Below are 21,171 nucleotides of genomic sequence, written 5' to 3'. Positions count from 1 at the left end.
CCGTTGCTCATTCTCGGACACCTGATTTTCGCCCTAGGTCACCGTCTCGCCCAGAACGCCGCCCCAGGAACAATGGTTCTATCCACGCTCTCGTTAACCGGCTGAATAGCGTACGGCAGATAATCGGCGAATTTGTTTTAAATGCCGCCGTATCGCTCACGTCGCGCGCGCTATTGCCCCAACTGATGTGTGTCAGCGTTCACCCGGTGTGACGCTGCTAGCTGCACCGACAGCTATCGCCGTTTTCAGCTGACTCAGCAATACAGCGGTGATAGCTACTGCCGCTTCTGGAGTTTTTAGCCGCACAACGTCGACGCCACCCCTATGCCGCACAGCCGCTCCCCGTCACCCCGAGGTCACCAGACCCATTCGTCGTCAGCGCGTCGTCCTTCGTCTCCTTCACCTCTACGACGACGCCCGACATCGCGCTGCTCAGCTTCCGACAGGAAAACTAAGGGATGCAGGTTTTAGAGGTGACGTCGCCTCTTCGACTTCCACCTCAAATCGTCTCCTCGTATTGCCGACACAGTGAAACTAGATCGACGTTGACGTCGATACTGGGGCACAAATGTGCGTGAGGAGTAATCAACTTCGTCGCCGCCTCAAGAAAGTACTGGCCCCGTACCTCCACCAAATTGTCACAGGGTTTCACGAGTACACGGGGAAAAGACGAATTCGCATACTAAAATATTGACACGTGTACTTGTCTTAATCGGGCGACACGTTTCACCGCCTAACAAATGTTATCGCACGGCGCAGGACGCGCCTGCATGTATCGGAAGTTTTTGGAATGTTATCGATGGTTCCATCCGCTGTGACCGAACCTTGTGAAAAGTGATTGCATGCGTGAGCGACGCGAATAATGTAGAAATTTGTGGAAGACACGCGGGTACCAGCGATTAGTCTGGAACATTCGATGATTCATGTATAAAAGCCGACGCGCATGACCCGTTGATCAGATTTTCGACGATCGCCGACTGTGTTCGCCGCTCTCGTTGGGCTTTAAGCGTAGCCCGTTTTGTGGGCACAGGTTCGCCCAATAAAACCTAATTTCGCCTTTCACAGTATTGCTACTGTGTTCTTTGATGTCGCGACCACGTGAAATCGGGTGGAGGTGCTTTGCGTTCATGTACCAGACGCCCCCACAAAGCCCTGACCCAAGCCTGCACGCGGAAGACAACACCAACGTCGCCAAGAACCAGCGAGGTAGCCGCAGGCTGCAAGGACTGCCCCGGAGCACGGACTTTTGCTTGAGACGACCAGGAAGATCGCCACCAAGTCCACCCCAATGACAGCCACAGCGTCCCCCGTCGTGCTGCAGCAGCCCAGGGAGCCTCCGACGTTCCGCTGTTCAACGTTCGAGGACCCGGAAAGCTGGCTTGAGACGTATGAGAGAGTAGCTACATTTAACAACTGGAACAGCGACGACAAACTGTGACATGTCTTCTTCGCATTCGGAGACGCGGCCAGGACGTGGTTTGAGAACCGAGAAGCCACTTTAACGACCTGGGAGCTGTTCCGAAGCGGCTTCCTGCAGACATTCGCAATCGTCGTACGCCGAGAATGAGCCCAAGCGCTATTAGAAACCCGGGTGCAGCTACCTAATGAGACAACCGCGATCTTCACGGAGGAAATGAGCCGTCTCTTCCGCCACACTGACCCTGAAATGCACGAGGAGAAGAAAGTCCGCCTACTCATGCGTGGTGTGAAGGAGGAACTTTTTGCCGGTATGGTACGAAGCCCACCGAAGACCGTCGACGAGTTTCTTCGCGAGGCCACTAGCATCGAGAAGACACTCGACATACAAAACCGGCAATTCCACCGCCGCACGAACTCGACAAACTACGCCGGAGTTCATTCACTGGCCACCGACGACCTATGCGAGACTATCCGAGCGGTCGTGCGGGAGGAGCTACAGAAGCTGTTCCCATCATCACAGCCTCAAGTGGCTTCGATTGCCCACGCCGTACGTGAGCAGCTCCAACAAAAACTCCGAGTAGCCCCTGAATCGGCGCAGCCTCAGCCCAAGCGATGACCTACGCCGCCGTCGCCCGCCGTCAAGGTCCCCCTCCACGACCACGCCAGGGCCCCGTAACGCCGCAATTCCGTCGAACACCACCGCCGCCGCCAGCACGCCCACAAGTCGCCCAGCGCAGCTACCCGAGGAAGACAGACGTTTGGCGCGCTCCTGACCACCGCCCGCTCTGCTACCACTGCTGAGAAGCGGGTCACGTCTACCGACGATGCCCATAGCGGGAGATGGCACTGCGAGGTTTCGCCGTCAACGCTCCGCGCCCGCAGCAAGGTGAATGCCCTCGCGATATCGCCGACTGCCTCGCCGGTACTCAGTGGAGCTCTCGACAACCGTCGCGTTCGCCATCACCAGGTACCTGTCGCCGCAACGCCGATCATACACTGGCCCAGCGCGGGGCCGGTCAGCGAGCCCATATCCGGAAAACTAAAAGCAGCAACCGATGGAAGTGCGGTTGCTGTTCGTCGAACTGACGAAGATCCTCCGGCACCGACAAAGACGCCGAAGAAACTACCTCGACGACATAACGACACGCCGCCGTCCCGACGAAGTCTGGAAACAAAGGAATACGACGACGAAAGACGACCTGACGACGCGACGTTCCAGCTTCAGTTCAACACGACGCAGCCGTCATCCGGCGCAAAGACCTAACTGCAACGCCGGACAAAGGACCACCGACCTCGACGTGCTTCTCGACGGCCACGCAGTTACCGCCTTAGTGGACGCAGGGGCCGATTACTCCGTAATGAGTGGACACATCGCCGCCCAGTTGAAGAAAGTTAAAACTGCATGGGAAAGCCCTCGAATTCGAACCGCTGGAGGTCACCTCATTACGGCGACTGGAATCTGCAGAGCAATAATAACCGTTCATGACAGGACTTGCTCTGCCACCTTCGTTATCCTCCAACAGTGTTCACGAGACGTCATTCTCGGCATGGACTTCATGAACCAACACGGCGCAATCAAACACCTGAAGTCAAAATCGATAGCGCTGTCAGAAGATCAAGCGATACCGCCGGAGAGCTCTCGTCGTCACCACACCTTGAGTGTTCTCGAAGATCAAGTGAGCATCCCGCCTTGCTCGAGTATTTATTTGGGTCGGCACTGAAATACCCGCTGACGTAGAAGGCATCATCGAACGCGACCAACGTCTACTGCTCGACCGTGAAATTTGCCTCGCTAGAGGAATTCCTCGACTGCACGGAGGAAACACGAAAGTGTTGCTGACAAACTTCAGCCAGGAGTTCAAGCACATCAACAAGGGCACGACAACCGCATAGATCGAGGAAATTCTGGAAACCAGCAATGCGTTTGTCCTCTCGGTTTCTGCCGCGTGTACCCCGACGACCGTAGTTCCCGAACCAGACTTCGACATAAATCCAAGCCTCCCCATGATTAAGCAACAACAGCAGAGAAGCTTACTTCGACGATACAGAGTGCTTTTCGACGTCATCAAGGATTTGACAAACGCCAGTCGCAAAGCATCGCATAATAACCGAAGAGTGTGCTCGACCACTCCGCCACAGCCCTTATCATGGAGTTTCTACGAGAGAACTTGAGGCTATAAGGCACCAAGTCGAAAAAAAGCCCGTGGGCATCTTCTGTAGCCTTAGTGAACAAAAAGGACGCAACGCTACGTTTCTGCGTCCATTATCGTCGTCTGAACAAGATCACCAAAGAAGGACGTATACCCCCTCCCACGAAAAGACGACGCATTGGATCGGCTCTGCAACGGTAAATACTTCTCGTCGATGGACCTCAAGTCTGGCTATTTGCAAATAGAAGTCGACGAAAGAGATCGCGAAAAGACGGCCTTCATCACCCCAGACGGCCTCTATGAGTTCAAGGTTATGCCATTCGGACTGTGCTCGGCGCCTGCAACGTTCCAGCGCGTGATGGACACTGTTTTAGCAGGATTGAAGTGGCAGACCTGTCTCGTTTACTTGGATGACGTCGTCGTCTTCGCCGGAAATTTCGACGATCACCTCAGGCGGCTAGCGACAGTACTAGAAGCCATCAAGTCATCAGGGCTTACTCTGAAGCCGGAAAAATTCCGCTTCGCTTAGGATGAGCTTCTGTTCCTAGGCCACGTAATCAGCACATCTGGTGTCCGTCCAGACCCGCAAAAGACAGCTGCCATCGCACAGATCCCGCAACCCATCGACAAGAAGGCAGTGCGTAGATTCCTTGGCATGTGTGCCAACTACAGGCGCTTTGTCAAGGACTTTTCACGCATCGCTGAGCCGTTGACACGTCTAACTAAATGTGATGTTGAGTTCAAGTGGGAAACGCCGCAGGCCGACGCATTTGAAGAACTCAAAAGACGCATGCAGTCGCCGCCGGTGCTTGCGCACTTCGACGAGTACGCCGATATAGAAACCCACACTGAAGCCAGTAGTCTAGGCGTCGGTGCCGTTCTAGTCGAGAGGAGAAACGGAGTCGAACAGGTGATAGCTTACGCTAGCCGGTCGCTGTCAAAAGCAGAAGGCAACTATTCAACGACCGAAAAGGAATGCCTCGCCATCGTTTGGGCTACAGCTAAATCTCGCCCTTATCTTTATGGCAGGCCATTCAAAGTCGTCAGCGACCATCACGCGTTGTGTTGGCTAGCGAATATAACGGATCCTTCAGGACGACAGGCGCGGTGGAGCCTCAGACTACAAGAATACGACATCACTGTAACCTACAAGTCCGGACGAAAACACTCCGATGCCGATTGCCTATCACTTGCCCCCATTGACCCGCCGCCGCAAGATGACGAGAATGACGACGCCTTCCTTGGAATGGTAAGTGCGGAAGACTTCGCTGAACATGAACGCGCAGACCCGGAGCTAAACGGCCTCGTCGAATATTTGGATGGGCACACCGACGTTGTCCCCAGGGCATTTAAGCGCAGATTTTCTTCCTTCACGCTTCAAAACAATCTACTCGTCAAGAAGAACGTCTCACCAGTCCGCGCCAACTACCTTCTTGTTGTTGCGTCGGCGCACGTCCAGAAATACTGCGCGCCCTACATGACCATCCGACCGCCGGACACCTCGGCTTCTCCCAGACGCTATCGAGGATAGAAGAAAGGTATTACTGGCCGCGCCTAACCGCCGACGTTGCCCGTTACGTCAAGACATGCCGCGACTGTCAGCGACGCAAGACACCACCCACAAGGCCAGCCGGATTACTACAGCCGATCAAGACTCCTTGCCGACCTTTTCAGCAGATCGGGATGAACTTGTTGGGACCGTTTCCAACGTCAACGTCCGGAAATAAGTGAATCATCGTGGTGACGGACTACCTCGCCCGCTTCGCTGAAACGAAAGCTCTGCCGAAAGGCAGCACAGCCGAAGTGGCAAATTTTTCGTCGAAAGCATTCTGCTGCGACATCGCGCCCCAGAAGTCCTCATCACCGACAGAGGAACGGCCGTTACAGCGGAGCTCACCCAAGCCATTCTTCAGTACAGTCAGACAAGGCACAGGAGGACAACTGCCTACCACCCACAGTATGGGAGAGGCCTTTGCCCTGCGGTGGCCGTAACCAGGCTGATGATGATGATGAAGAAGATCATCCGACGTGTTGACGAACTGGGCTATGAGGTCGTGCCAGACGGCATTTCGCAGTCACAGCGGCGCCGGGCACGATCTGAAGTGGTCCAAGTAGTGCGTCTGAAGCCCTTTTACGCACGCTGACGAACTTCCTCATTTTGTTGTTTTCTTTGCTACGAGTGCTTTTCTTTATTATTTTCCTTTGTTTGCAGCATCGGGTCGATGCTTTTTAAGAGAAGGGTATTGACACATGTACTTGTCTTTATTGCGCGACATGTTTCACTGCCTAACAAATATTATCGCACGGCGCAGGACGCGCCTGCATGTATCGGAAGTTTCTGGAATCTTGTCGATGGTTCCATCCGCTGTCTGTGACCGAACCTTGTGAAAACTGATTGCATGCGTGCGCGACGCGAATAATGTAGAACTTTGTGGAAGACACGCGGGTCCCAGCGATTAGTCTGGAACATTCGACGATTGATGTATAAAAGCCGACGCGCATGACCCGTTGATCATATTTTCGACGATCGCCGCCTGTGTTCGCCGCTCTCGTTGTGCTATAAGTGTAGCCTGTTTTGTGGGCACAGGTTCGCCCAATAAAAGCTAGTTTCGCCTTTCACAGTATTGCTACTGTGTTCTTTGACGTTACGACCACGTGACAATATTTACAGGCTGCTGCTACCGCAGAATGGTTGACAGCATCTGACGCGGCATGTCCCGTCTTCTTCCTCTTCGCGGAGCGAAGCGCTCCTTTAACGACATGCTCATACACGATGGCTAGGAAACAATATACTGTGTCTTATTGCGATTGCAATTAGATGGACACTGCATGCGAATTTCTGCCGCTGCCACCGTCAGCGTCGCCGTAGCCGTGAGGTCCCGTATAAAGTCCAAGGGCGATGAAATTCATCGCTGCGCACCGTATGCTGTATGCATATGTGCGACTGAAAGCATGCGAGGTTGAGCCATCGATGGCGGCTGAATCTTGCGCACGCAAGCGAGGAAAGCGGGGACGAACCGCATTGTCTTCCGTCCCATGCGAAGCTACGGGGGGAGAGGGGGCGTGCTACTCCGGGCGGCCCGGGAGACGGCGCGTGCCCGCCCAGGCCGCTGTATCTTAAAAGTAGCTTAAAAGCCATCTGCGACGGGGACAGAGTCCGCCGCGCTCTCTGTTTTCGTGTGTTAGTTCGCGTTGATCGAAGGTCAATGAGCCCGAAGTTCAATTCGCTCGCTGCTCCTGCTGTACTTCATCACTCAAACGTTTTGACAGCGAGTTTCCGCGGTCATCGAGTGAGATGTGTTGATGTTCGCTTGTGCGCGTGACACCATGCTTGTTAACTTGGTTAGTATGCCTATGTTCTCAAATGTATAAGACCGATAAAACTAGTATCCTTACTTCGTATAGCTAGCTCTCCACTAATTTCCTATCGGAATCCATGCTTCACCTTTCGGACGAAACCGACTTTTTTGCATTCTTTCCTATTTCAGCATACCCCGAAGTCACTCAGCTTTCTATCTTGTTCAGCTGTTACCACGAGCAACACTGTCATTTGCTATTGAGGCAGATTTCACACATATTCTCAGAGACAACAGTCTGTAGCTTATCTAAGGCACTTAGCAAAGATAATAATAACTGATTTATTCGGATATTTCAAGCAAGAAGTGACAATAAAAATATATACCCTGATACAAGCGCCTAATCGCACTAAGCAGCTAAAGTTTGAACACGAAGTGGCACCTGCTGTATCACGCATTGATGCACATGATTGAAAAATTTTTGTTTATGTGCCCGTTTCATGGTAATAATTTGGATTCCGCTTTTTCGAAATTAAGGCTAGAGCCTCATCGAAGGTTGTTTTTGGAGTTTATTGCTTCTGCAACATTTCGAGTTTATTAGACGTTTCTTCTACGGCGCCCTTAAAGTCGCAGTTTTTTCAGCCTTTCTATGGTAATTTACGTTTGGTTTCTCCCATGCCGCAAAAACAGCTTTGACATGAAACAAATTGCTGCATATGCACAGGAACCTTGTTTATTTACGCAACATTTAGCATAGCAAATGTGTTGAACACCGTTGCAATTTACTGTATTATGTACATTCATATTCACAAATGTTCGCATTGGTCATCGCGTGGCGCTCTCTCGAAATTGTGGAAGGAAACATTCAGGACGCCCTCTCACCACTCGTACTGGGTGTAGGAAAAGCCGTGGGATCCAGCACAGATCCTGTCTCGGCCATACACTCGCCAGAAAACTAGGTGATAGTGACAGTGACAAGAACTTTATTAGAATGCCCTGAGGAACTTGATCGGGTGGAACAGAAGGCTACGCAATCAAGTGGGTTGCTCCACCCACGACGGGACAGGGAGGTGGTGACTCTCCGCGGCGTCGCGGGCCCTCTGGACGGCCTGTAGTTGGTTTCTGAAATCCGAGCTCTTCAGCAAGGCGTCCCACTTGGACTTGTATCGAAAATCGGAGCCCGCATTGTACGGGCACAGCCAGAGCATGTGGTCGAAGGAGCAGCACGCGTGACCGCATTTGGAGCACGACTGCGGGAAGTTGGAGTCTATCCAACTAAGCCCTGTGGGAGTGAGGTAGGATCTCGTCTGTAAGAGCCTGAAAGTAACATGCTGAGCCCTGTTCAGTTTCGGGCTGGGGGGAGGGAATTTCCTCCTGCTGTGCCTGCAATGCGCCGTAATTTCATGAAGGTGGTAAGATGATCTTTGAAGGGGCAATCCTGTGGGAGAGCTTAGCTCGGACCGTTAGCTCGGGCGCGGTTCGTGAATTTACGTGCCAGGCAGTTGGCCCGCTCGTTAGGGTTGCAACCCGCTTTGTTGATTTCGTCGTTCACGTGGGCCGGGAACCACGCTATGGTATGACCTCCAGTTTCTTTTACCGTAGTAATACGAAAGGATCTGTTGACGATGTCGGCCGCGTGTTTAGAAACTAGAGCGGACGAGAAAGCCGTGACCGCCATGCGCGAGCCGGAGAAAATGGTCGCCCCGCCTTTTGCGGCTTGAAGAGCTAAGGCTATCGCGGTTTTCTCCGCCTCGTTCGCGTGCTTAGCGTAGAATGACGCGGCGCTGATAACTGTTCCGCGCGCGTCAACGACCGTGATTGCAAACCTGTCTTCGCTGCCAAATTGGCGGCGTCAACAAAGAATGCATCTGCCGCGTAAGAATCGATTATCTGAAGGATGGTTCTAGGCCGCGCTCTTCTGCAACCTTCGTTGTTCCTCGGTACAGGCTCAACATGTTCCTCGGTACGGGCTCAACCTTTACACCTTCCCGGCCTAATTTAGACAGAGGGTGTGGAGCGGTGCCTGTATAGGGAGTACACCAGCTTCATCAAGAATCTTAATTCCTGGCTTAGTTCACGAAAGCCTGAAGATCTGTGCAATAAAGTATGCTTCAATTAATTCGTCTCTGGTATTGTGAATTCCGAAGTCAAGTAGTTTTACCGCGCTAGCGGATTGGGGAACATCGGGTATTCTTTTGACGCCGGACCTGATGAGCGTGTCTAGTTTGTTCTTTTCGATTTTGCTCCATTTGCCGTGTAAGTAATATGACTGATGAAGAAATCTTGGAAGACCTTGAGTAAGTTGTCCTCCTTGAGTCCCGCCCCCCTTTTGCTTGCGATTCTAGTGATGAGTCTTAGTATATTTTTCGCCTGCGTGCCTAGCTTGTTTAAAGCTTCTGCATTACACTCTTTGGCGTTCATTAAAAGTCCTAAACTTTTGATAGAGTTCACCCTCGGAATGGGGTGCCCTTCTCGTATTATAATTTCGACTGGCAGCGTTTCCAGAGGCTCGAGGTTGCTAACGCCCTGCCTCGACTGTCTGTAGAGGAGGAAGTCGGATTTGGTCGGTGACAGCTTGAGACCCGTGGTTGTAAGAAATTTTTACGTTACACCTATGGCCGCCTAGAGAGATTGCTCTAGATCGGCCAGAGGTCCCCCCGGAGACCAGGTTGTGATATCGTCTGCATAGATTGCGTGGCCTATTTTTGGGAGTGCGGCCAGCCTTTCGGAGAGTTTATGCATGGCGATATTAAATGGTAGCGGGGATAGGACTGAGCCCTGAGGGGTTCCGCAGTTGCCCAGTTCGTAAGGACCGCCCGAAATTGTGCCCAGTCGAAGGAAAACTTTCCTTTCCTATAGGAATGAGAGAGTGAAATTAAATAATTTCCGCCCCAGGTTGAGATAGGAAATTTCGTTCAAGATGTGTTCGTGAGCCACCTTATCAAAGGCCTTAGCGAGGTCGAGTGCAATGATACCTCGTACGTCCCGCGTCTCGTTGTCGAATATGGACATTTTCAGGAGGAGCATTGCATCCTGTGTGGAGAGTCCCCTTATAAACCCCTTTAAATTACGCCTAAAGAGTACGTGGTTTTCTACGTGTTCGACGATTCTATTGTGTAATGCATGTTCGGCCACTTTGCAAATGCACGATGTTAGAGATATGGGACGCAAGTTATTTATATGCGGAGGTTTCGCCGGTTTGGGGATGAGCACCAGCTTTGCGGTGCGCCATTCAGACAGGACCTGCCCCGAGCTCCACGCCTCGTTTATCTTTGCCGTTAGGATTTCGATGGCCTTGTCGTCCAGGTTCTGGAGGAGCTTGTTGGTGATTCCGTCTGGCACCGGGGCGGATCTTCTATTTAAGTTGAAAACTACGTGCCTTATTTCTGAAATTGTAAAAGGTTCGTCTAATTCTGGCCTCTCTAGCCCCGCGTAACCCACTCTCGCGTTGATACTTTGCGAATCTCCTTCCTTGACGGGTAGGTAAGTTCGCGCCAGGTCGTTGACAATTACTTCGTTTGTGAGGCCCGAGGCGACCTGCTTATGTATGAGCCTATCGACGGCGACATTTAAAGCATTCCTGGACTGTTTGTCGTTGAGGAGGCTTTTAAGCAGATTCCACTTACTACCTCTTGTCATGCGACCGTCCGTTTCGTGGCACGTCTCCTCCCACTGTTGCAGGGCCAGTTGTCTGGAATACCACTCATTTCCTTGTCTAGTGACGTTTGTTTTGCTCGTAGTCGGCGATTTAATTTCAGCATTTTCCACCAAGAGAGTGTTTAGCCCTCCAGGAGATGTGCTAACCGCGAGTCCATTTTGGGGACTTCAAGTTCTGTGCTGATTTCTTTGGTCGCGTTTTTGACGGCCTGTTTAAGATTGGCAATTAGATCTTTAAGGGATTCGCTTGAGGGGGCCGTTTCGACTCGAATTTTATGGAAAAGATCCCAATCGGCGTATTCGTATTTGAATACTAGGTGCCACAGCTGTTTTTGTCAGCAGCATGATATTCGGAGAACTCTCTTGCCAGCAAGATAATGTCCTGCCGCAGCGCTAAAACTTCCAGAAAACTGCACTTTTTCGATACCCGTACGTGCTGAGCGCTGCTGACAGTTCCGCATTCACGTTCTGAGAGTGGTACAGCAATGACTCCCTGGTATACAGGAACTCTCGAAAAATGTTTGCCTGTACAGCATGGTGATGCTTATTTGCGATGGCAACACAGCACTCTCGGACGCCGCTAATAAATTCACAGCATTTCAAGCCGTCTAAAATGTCAAGCACGCAGTCGTTGCAAATGCCTAATTCCCCTGAATTAGCAGAGCCTGCGGACGCACGGCAAGTTGACGGTACGCGTAATGCAAAAGGGTGGAATACGTATCAGTTTGCTAAATTATTGCGGGCAGTTGGTCTGATTTTTTTTTTCAAGAACAGCAGCCAAACGATCAGGCTGTGCGAGGAGTTTGTCATAGAGAACGAGTTCGCCGCTTTTTCCCGCGAATCTACACATGCAATCACAGCACGGTCAAATGATCACCAGTGATGTACCTGAAATTCAGTTCTTTCTTTTTTTAATGAATGGGAATCGGCAATACTTTCTTTTACTGCAGAGTGTTGTTCAAAATTTACCGCATTAATTCCAAACTTCGGAATCCTACTAAAACAGCGTTGCCTAGATGTCACGTTCGCGTGCAACGACATGCGAACTGTGCCGGCATTTTCCCTTCCTCACCGAAACTGCAGCGTAACAAGGCGTTGTCCCATGAAACTGAACAGAGGATCATCCCATAAGTTTCATAACGTGGATGACAACTAAAAAGAGGGGCATTTTTTTGACCATCGATCAAAGAAATTAATAAATAAAGGAAGGAAGAAACCGGTATAAACAAAAAGAAAATGAATGCGTGAACTTCACTACAACTATAGACTCGTCACGACGCGATCAAATCATCTGTGATTCGCGGGCTGCTAGCTTCAGTAGCAACAGATGTGTCCAAACATTTGTAAACGATGAGCGCATAGACTTCGTCCGCACAGCAACAACAGTGCTTCCTAGCGAAACTTTCTGAGAGCAATCAGTTAGCACTTTGACGTGCGCTTATTGGCCATCGATCAAATAAATCCTTCAAACACAGACCTCCCTTCTAACAATACTACTTCTGATAACAATCGATAACTACGGGCAGCAAGCGAGGGATGAAAGACGAATAGAAAAAAATTATGGTGTTCAACGTGCCAAAACCACTTTCTGATTATGAGGCACGCCATAGTGGAGGACTCCGGAAATTTCGACCACCTGAGATTCTTTAACGTGCACCTAAATCTAAGTACACGGGTGTTTCCGCATTTCACCCCCATCGAAATGCGGCCGCCGTGGCCGGGATTCGATCCTGCGACCTCGTGTTCAGCAGCCCAACACCATAGCCACTGAGCAACCACGACGGGCGACGAATAGAACAAGTGCTTGTCCTGTGTAGTTCTTTGTTTCGTCCACCTTGCGCTATTCGAAGGTATGGACCATCAAGGCCGATTACAATGCTTGTTACGATAACAGTCATGTCCAGACGTATTGTGGTAGGGAATCCACCCGAGAATGAAATCGTACGCCCCTTCGTACTCGTGGCCAAAATCACACTTTGAAGAGTAGCAGCCATCGGCATGTTGGCTCGTCAACGTGTCGCGTAAATTGAAAGATGGCGCGAAAAGCGTACTGTCACGCGGTACGACTCTCACCGTGGTAGGACGCCCTGTGCAGGAAGCGTCCCGGAGGCGGGCTCGACCCCCTCAGCAAAGCGGGCGGGCTTCCGGGCGCCAATCCCGCGACGGCCATGGCCGGCAGGGGCGCCTGGCGCAGCGAGGCGGCGATCCTGTGCATGGTTGGATGCAGCGAAGACGATGACGAGGGCTCGGTGCCCGCTCGCAGCAGGCCCGACGAGCCCGGCCGGAACAGCGGCGGCGTGTCGTGCGAGCTCGAGCTGCAGCTCAGGATGGGTCGCTCGTGGCTGTCCTGCTTGCTGAGGCACGGCAGCCGGAAGCTGCCCGCGCGCACCGCGCCCACCAGGCCTCGGCGGGGGGGCGGAGTGGGCGCGCGGCCGACAGCGCCGTCTTCCTCTTCGCCGCTTGTGCTTTTGTTCCGCAATGTGTGTTTTGTTTGTTTTTGTCCATCCGAGCGGAGAGGAGGGGAAGGAGGGAAATGGCGGGTTAGGGACGGTTCGTAGACGCGGATTAGGTAGTAGTTGAGTTTAATGTGTCAACACATCCACCCGTTCCAGACGTAATTAAACGACGTAACGAGAGAAATGGAAAGCGAAGTGAGCAGGGTTTGTCGTCATTGAATGTTTAAAGTGTTAGGGGTAGCACGTAGTATACGGCATGAAGAGCAAGGTTGTGTGTGAACGAAAGGAAATGTTTCGGAAGGGTTTGTGTTGAAGCAACACGTATATGTAATTAAATGGCATGGATACGGGAATGCAGGGCAAGTCAAATTGGAAGCAGACCGCAGTGTAATATCCGGGTGGCGTTTTTCAACAATTTTGATTATTTATACGGCCGCAGGTTGAAGGAAAGAGAATGATGGGGTTAGCATTCGGACGATTTTGTTGGTATGGGTGCGACAGGTATTTTACAGTGTCAGTAATGATAATGTGCAAATCGAAAACGAATAATTGTGCGTATAGAAATGAATTGAAGACAATCGCAGATTAAACGTACCAAACGGGCACGAAGTTTGAAAGTTGTAAAACGACAGTTTCGAAGTGTCAAGTAAAGCGTGTTTGTGAATTATTTTGGTGCATGTTTTCGTAAGTGGATAGTTTGGTGAGGAGAAAGGGAAAGGAAAGGATGAGGGAGCGAAGTTAGAAGACACACAGTAAGAATTAGGGTGGGGCAGTGACTGACATCACGCTGAGTATGTGACAGAACACAAGCTGTGAGCTTAGGTGATTAAGGATATTTTCAAACAGTCCATCAATTCACTGCAATCAGAACAAAGTGCACACCACGAAAAAGGATCGTTCACACGAGAGAATTACATGATAGAACTTACTCAGTAGTATTTATTTAAGAGCCGTCGAATTAACTACGTTCAAGAACATGTGGTCGAGTGAGTATCTGCTCAATGCGAGGATGCAGGGTGCTCGCGCAACAATGTAAATTTTGTATATATTTAAAGGCGTGTGATAAACGTCTGAAACCTTGCTCCGCGCATCCCTTTGCGTACAGAATTTAGTGATACCCTTTTTCAGCTGATATTTCTTCCCCATATATTCCTCAAGCTAGGTGGCTTGGCAGGCTTTGTTAGTGCAGTCAGTTTTACATTATTACTTGCACTACATTCATGCATGCTCCTGTCATGCAAACCATGATGCCGAGTTGATGCGCTCACTTATGCGTTAGAAATGCACAAGGTGTATCAGCGTAATATCAGCCAGTTGTTACGTCACAGGTGCTGCGTTAGCCCCAGCTCTCACAGTGCTAAGGACAAAAAAAAAACACTGAATTAAGCCTAAGTGCAACACAGCCGAAGTCACTCAGTCTTGAATAAATTATATGAACTGCATCGTAGTCATGTTTAAACTTGTGCAGGACGGATACATAGCTGGAAAATATATACCGCATTTATTTCAGAACTTAGTAAAGGAAGGTAGCGTAGGGTGACCTTGTGTCACTATAATCCTTGTGGTATCACACCACACACCAATTGTTTTGTTTTCAGTCGAGAACTCGCACTTTGACATGTGTCATTTGCCAATTTTTAGTAATTCTTCACAACTTAGACTAGAAGTCTAATCTAATTGATTTCACAACTTAGTCAAGCTGGCGTTTGCTCGTAAACGGTACGATGTCTCTGGTACAGACCGCCTTCAGCACCTTTAGAGATGATGGTTCATAAGAGTCGGCTTATGAAATTAAAGCAGCGAGAAAAAGAAAGGGGACAGCGTGGACCATGATTGCTCGCTGGCAACTCTTACTTCCACCATAGCAAACGTGTCTTGGAGTCTGGGCTTCTGCTCGCTGCCACCGAGAGCAGTGAACCACGGGCCCTCACCTGAACTGCAGTGTTTTCCATCGATAAGAGAGCTCCGTTGCAAGGTACTCCTTGGGGTAAAATGCTGACTTGTAAGCGCTAAATTTTTGTGGACACAGGGCAATTCGTGGTGTATTTTGCTTAAGTATGTCAGGCCCAAGTATAGTATATGTTGGTTTCATACGGGATGAATCCGAGACCTGCAGGTGCTATCTGCTGTGACGCCGGACAGGAAACATTACTTTTTCGCAATGAGAGACGCTGGCTCCCCTAGCAACAAGAAAACACTAGCCGGAAAGGCCGTGGAAAGGGGTGCGTTATCGTCCTCCGCATGACAAACGGCGGCACTATTCGCATACATTGAGAAAATCTTCATATAAGATCGAGTACGGAATGTTGTAGAAAAGGTCCATGTCTGATCTAATTATGCTGAACCAGGTGAGCACTCAGTAATATATCCAAGCATGTGTTCAACAAAATGCAAGGCGAAGTTGCATCGGTGCGCAAAATCTGAGAATTACCTAGTAAGTGACTTAGCTAAAAGCACTTGTTGTAACGGCCTGCCTCATCTACGCGACATTCGTTGTAGTTGCCCAACATCCGTACACTTAAGAATTCATCCGGACATACACCAACGCTTTCGAGTCTACGAGCAGATTATAAGGGTGTTGGATCATGATATTATTGATCAGGAATCGCCGAGCGGCCTTAAGTAACAGGTGTACATATATTATCTTAAACGTCGGAACGTTCGTCGTTCCCCGCTGGTCGGTAGAACAGAGGAGAGGCATTAAATTGAGACACGGCCAACATTCGTGGTTTATAGGTTTACAGCCGTTCCTCGAAAGCACAGCACCACTGCGATTTGGTGCTTGCAAAAGTGACGGGATGGTTTCAAATTATTGTATGTCACGACTGCAGTCTTCATTACTGACTCGGTTTCGGCAAACAAAAAGTAAGTGCGTTTTCGCACGGACATTAGCAGTATTGTATAATGCAGTCGTCTGTGAGATTAATCGCTTACACAGCGATTGAAAAGGAACCAATGCTTGCTGTACGCATATTAGCCGCAGGCACCAGTGTTTTTTCTAAAGACTCCGCGTTTTGTCGCCTCGCTGAGAGCTGTACTGCGATGCGTGGACACCACGTGTCTTCTTTGAGAACGGTCACATGGATGCGCATTTGTTCGATTTACGTTCCCAATGCATCACCGTCAAGGGAGGCCAGAATTATAGCAATAGAGTGGGCGCTCATGGCACAGTACACTATTCAAAGGTTATCATGTGTCATAAGTTCATATCTAGAAGCACCTAACGTGCTAGGTTTCTTAAATGGCGTCACATTTTTACGTTACCCACATCATTTCATAAAAGGGGCGTGGATTTCTTATTTCTATCGAAAAAGACGTCTTGGCCTTTTTGAACGCGGATATGAAGCTACTTTTCGTGACTGAGACAGATAAACTGATGTGGCTACGGCTGAATTGGAGTATCTCCGCTCTGAGCGGGAAACATTGGTAACGGGACATCCCTGTGAAACAGGTGCGCCTCGCGGTGCCCCAGTTTCATTCCTTTAGTCCACCTGACTAGCGCCTAAAGGACACTGCGCGCCGGCGCACACAGCGGCGCGTGAAAAGGGCGCGTTCGCGAGGCCAGAGGCAGCAACGTACTGGGGTTGACAGAAGTAGAAGTCCGGCTGAAACGAGGCCCTGGCGCCGAACGCCGGCGACCCGCTGCTCGTGGTCGTGGACGGCTGCCGTGCCGAGCGCGATCGCCGCAGCGAGCGCAGCGGGATGGTCTCGGCAGCCCTGCGGCCGTCGTCGTCTTCGTCTTCGCCGTACAGCGAGCTGCTGCCGGCGCACGAGCTTCCCGCAGCCGACGAACCACCCGGCGCCACGTGCAGCGGCGAGCTGCTGGGCGACACCGACGGCGCCTGTCGCGTCGTGGCCGACGGCGACGACGACGGCGCCCCGCACTGGTCGGGGTCCTCCGTCGACGAGCTGCGCGTGCGTGGTGGTGGCGCACTTCATTCGTGTGGACCGAGGAGAGCCGCGGAACGCCCGAGCAGGGAACTGGCACAGCTCAGCTAGCTCACATGAAAGTTCCTAAAAATAATGCCGACCTTCCGCAGACAATCCCTCGCACCGACTACGATAGGCGATAAGAGTAGCCTTGCTATGTTACCTGTTTCCTAGGATCGTCTATGCAGCTTATACTGCACCAAAAGGGCATGCATTCGTGTTTAAAGAAGAAGTTTGGGCATTGGTAAATAACATTTAAGCTTACGAAAGACACAGGGAAAGTACGACAAACGTAGCGAAAGCCTACCTTTGCATACGTCTGTCGTACTGTACCTGCGTTTCTTGTGCGTTAAAAGGCAAAAAATCGATATGTTACCAGCACAGATAATAAACAGGCAATTGGTATACTGCCTAAGCCCGTTATTTTGCTCCTTCTTTTGTAGCTTACTTTATTTAGCTTTCGTGCACGCAGGCTACAGGTGAAAACTGCATGCCGAGTTATTTCAAGGCATTCTTTATTCAGTAGCTGGAAATAATATTCTTTATTGAGCTAAAAAGCAACGACATTACTTAGACAAAAGCTTGGACACATCTTTTAAGATAACTTATTGATGTTCCCTTGTGTCACAGGTTTCCGGATGACGGCGAAACAGCGAACAAGTTCGTGAACGATCACAAGAGCAATAAACCGACCAAAGCGGGTGTCATTGCTGCCAGTGGAAGGTTTAACGTTTTTATCTTTATATCTCATTCATTCTAGACCACAAAAACACTTCGCCCTATTCTTGGCTTTAGAAAAACAGCCTTTGCGTCTTCCTGCTTTATTATGCGCCGATCTGTTACCCATTCAGCCTTCCTCGTCGGCGGTGCCGGGAAATGCATTAAAGAAGCCAAGTTGTATTTTTTTTAACTGTGAAGTGTTTGTTTCGTGAGCGCGTCACATTACCTACAAAATGCGCAGCAGTGCAAATTAACACTATAATGTTAATGAATTAGTCAATTTTGCCCTGTAGGTTATTGCTTCTGCGCATTGTGTGCATTAGGTCATCATAGAAAATTAGGTCAGCACATGTCGTAGAAAATGGAAACCAAACTTTTCTTTCAACTTTGAGCGGAAGCCACATCTGCACGCTTGATAAAGCCTAAAATTTCCATTTATTTTCGCACGTGTAGCCTTTTTACGCACCCGAAAAGCCTATAAAGCTTGTCAACTAGATTTTAGTTTACTGTCCAATGCAGAGGAATGCTTGTTCTTTTTTCATCAATACAAGCTGTCAGTTTTCTAATTTCTCCTAAAAGATACCTGGTGACGGAAGGCGAAATGATTCACACATTATAAGAAAACAGAGGCACACACACAATCGTTTTCAGTGCGCAGCTGAGGTGCCCGTTCCTGTGTTGAGCTTCGACGTGCATCGGCGTCGTACCTCGTAACCGAGCAAACGAGCAGAACGAAAGATGAAAGCGAACGCAGAGCGCAGCGGGAGATGAAAGAAGAAAGCATGACGAGAAAAGTGGAGGAAAAGGCTATGGTGAAAGCATGAGGCGGAAAGTAAATGAGGAGCGGAGGGGAAACAGCCTGCGCATGCGCTGAGTTGCCGGCGGCCACGGCATCCACAGCTGCGTGGGCGATTTCATCTGCGCTTCTGAGGGGGGCCAGGGTGGCGTGGGGTGGGGAGGATTACGCTCGTCCGCGGCGGCAGCCGCTGAGGTCAGTCCGCTGTACCAGGGTATGTAACGGTGACAACTGCTCCTGCAGAAGGCGATGGCGAGCGGCTACAAGTAAGGGACGAAGTGAAACCCTTGGATGTTGTCACCACTGGCACTGATGGCGCCACTTCCCCGCGACGAAGGGCCGCTCTCGTCGTTGGTGGAAAGAAGGCGTGAGAAGAAAAGCTTAGTGCTTGCCGCACAAGACGGGCTGTGCGGTGTCTCTGGCTAAGATATGGCACCGAGTAGCGCGCGTCATCTGTATGGAAGCAAAGTGCTGCATGAGCGGAGGTCTGTTTGCGGCGGCTGCTGTGAATCGCGCCCAAGCGCCACCCACGCGCATCGCTCGCGATCTTCCAATTAGCAAGGCAGTCGCGCCACACTTCACTCCGTTTGCAGTGTGCCGCACGAGACAGATTGTCAGCGCGAGCTGCGCTACTCACAGCGTTTTCTTTTCTTATATAAACCGTATATAAATGTAATCATACTACAAAATATTGACACGTATAGAGCTGTGCTCAAATTACGCATTAGGTAGTATCATAATCGCCCCTGAAATTTTTTGTACGCAGACAGTGTTCATTTCTGTTGTGTGAATCATTGCACCTTACATCAGCAAGTAGGCTATAGCAATTCTACTCATCTTCAACGTTAACACGGAAAGCAGTCACGACGATTTTAAGCGGCGTCGCCACCTGTTTGTGTTTAACTCCGGAAAGCCTAAACATCATTTCACAGCAAGGAAAATTATAACTTCCTGTTCATCATTGTATCTTACCGTGCAGAATACATTCGCACCAAACAGATAATGCAATGGTCTTTGAGCTATGAACTGATTAGTACAGTAATTCCTCAGTAAGTAATTGTCGGAACAATCCGCAACTGAAACTTAGCCATAGCGTATCAAGAACGCTGCTATGGACACTTCATTAAGTCCCCCGCGCTGAAAGTGGTATTTTGGTATATGAATATCAGCGTATCGAAATAATTTGTTGGGCTTTGTGAGGTGAAATCCTTATTTGCGTACCAAACCTCAGTTCACGCAGAGACCAACTTCGTTTAACAAAGTTTCCTGGGTGAAAGCCCCCTAGCGGGGTTTGAAATACGGCGAGTTGGTAGTCTATAGTAAACTTGCAAAAGCGTTTTACACACACGACAGAAGCAAAGGGTAGGTAAACGGCGCCGTGTTTGTTTTACCTGTTTCTTTCCCTATGCCCTAGGTGTAAAACGCTCTTTTGCAAGTTCACTATGACTGGTTACATATTTCACGTGATTCGCGTCTGAATGGAGAACACTCAAATGTACGACAGGACGCTGGGCAGTTAGGCTAACAACCCATATAGACGCCATATCGTGCGTGCAGAACAAGCGCGAAACAACTTGAGATGTGCAAGGAGAGAGTTGTAGAGGCTTACGCGCATGCAGGAGGAGAGTGGGCACGAAAGGAGGGCGTTCGTGTGGAGCTGCAGAAGGCGCGAGAAACAATCAACACGCTGGCGACGGACGTACGTGCACGAGGAAAGCGCAGATCACGGAACACGTGCCGTATGAAGATCATAAGAAATTTTCACAGGCAGCCAGCCTCATTACGGCCACAAGGCACACAGATGGAGACAGAATAAAGGGAAAATGAGACATCCACCCAAACGTAGCAAATTGCTACAAGGAAAACCCATACGGGTTCGTCGAAACAATCTATCTGCTTTTCTTTCGAGGAACCCGTATGGGTTTCCTTTGTATCAATTTGCTAAGTTCGGGTGGATGTCTCATTTTCCCTTTATTAATTTCTTCTCTCCTCCTTGCGGGCTTCCGCAGAACGATTACGTCAGATGAAAATAGAGAAGTAAATATGCGAGATCATCAATAAAATCACCCGACCAAAGTAGCAATGGACAAACGGTATGGTACAGCGCCGATCTGCAGGCTATAGAACTTATACTGCTTTTAATAGTGTAAAAATGGTCCATGGCATGAATAAAAACATTCTGTACAATTATGACATACATGCGTACAGGCAGGCAGGCTGGCTCTAGTAGTGTTTACCTCAAAACGCATGCTTGAATGTTTGTGACAGAATTACATGCTTCCAGGCAAATGACGAACACAATACCCATCAATCGCCCTTTTTTTTCGCTGGCATGCAAACCTTCAAACTTGGCTTAATTATTTTTGGTTCTCTAAAAGCGTGACGATGAAAACGTTCCTAGACGAGCCTAACTGTCATATTAATCAGGAAATTTAGATAAACAAAAATAAGCATTTCAGTCGTTCACGGCACATTTCGCACATGCAGCAACTGTTCCTTGAATCACGATGGCAGCCACTTGCGGCGAATTTGTTTTTGGCACTTAAATAATTATCCTTATCAGGACTGGGCATCCCTTTTACAACCTGCACTCAAAAAAACAAGGCAAAGCTCAGCAGTGCAGGTGCACACTTTCTTTCTGCTTCTGACAGTGTTGCTTCGAACACCTATACACAATCTCTTAAAGCGACTACACTGCACCTGGCCACTCAAAACGTCACGTGACAGACTCACCCGACTGTTAATTA

The 21,171-nt window shown here is 49.8% G+C and overlaps 1 protein-coding gene across 4 annotated transcripts in view; it reads right to left on the bottom strand.

The window, feature by feature from the left end:
- Window positions 1-21,171, bottom strand: part of LOC142592560 (muscle calcium channel subunit alpha-1-like) — a 370,570-nt gene that overhangs the window by 27,899 nt on the left and 321,500 nt on the right. For 3 of the 4 annotated variants that reach the window (XM_075704077.1, XM_075704074.1, XM_075704075.1), the window contains exons 43-44: window positions 16,558-16,887; window positions 12,596-12,987 (exon numbers count right to left, since the gene is read on the bottom strand). In XM_075704077.1, coding sequence (XP_075560192.1) covers window positions 12,596-12,987; window positions 16,558-16,887 — 722 coding nt within the window. The remainder of the gene's footprint in view (window positions 1-12,595; window positions 12,988-16,557; window positions 16,888-21,171) is intronic. The other variant, XM_075704078.1, reaches the window with a different exon arrangement.

Source organism: Dermacentor variabilis, chromosome 9 (assembly GCF_050947875.1).
Source record: "Dermacentor variabilis isolate Ectoservices chromosome 9, ASM5094787v1, whole genome shotgun sequence".
In the NCBI taxonomy this organism is placed as follows: Eukaryota; Metazoa; Arthropoda; class Arachnida; order Ixodida; family Ixodidae; genus Dermacentor; species Dermacentor variabilis.
The sequence above is the reverse complement of the archived record's forward strand: the minus strand, read 5'-3'. Positions and strand labels throughout refer to the sequence as shown.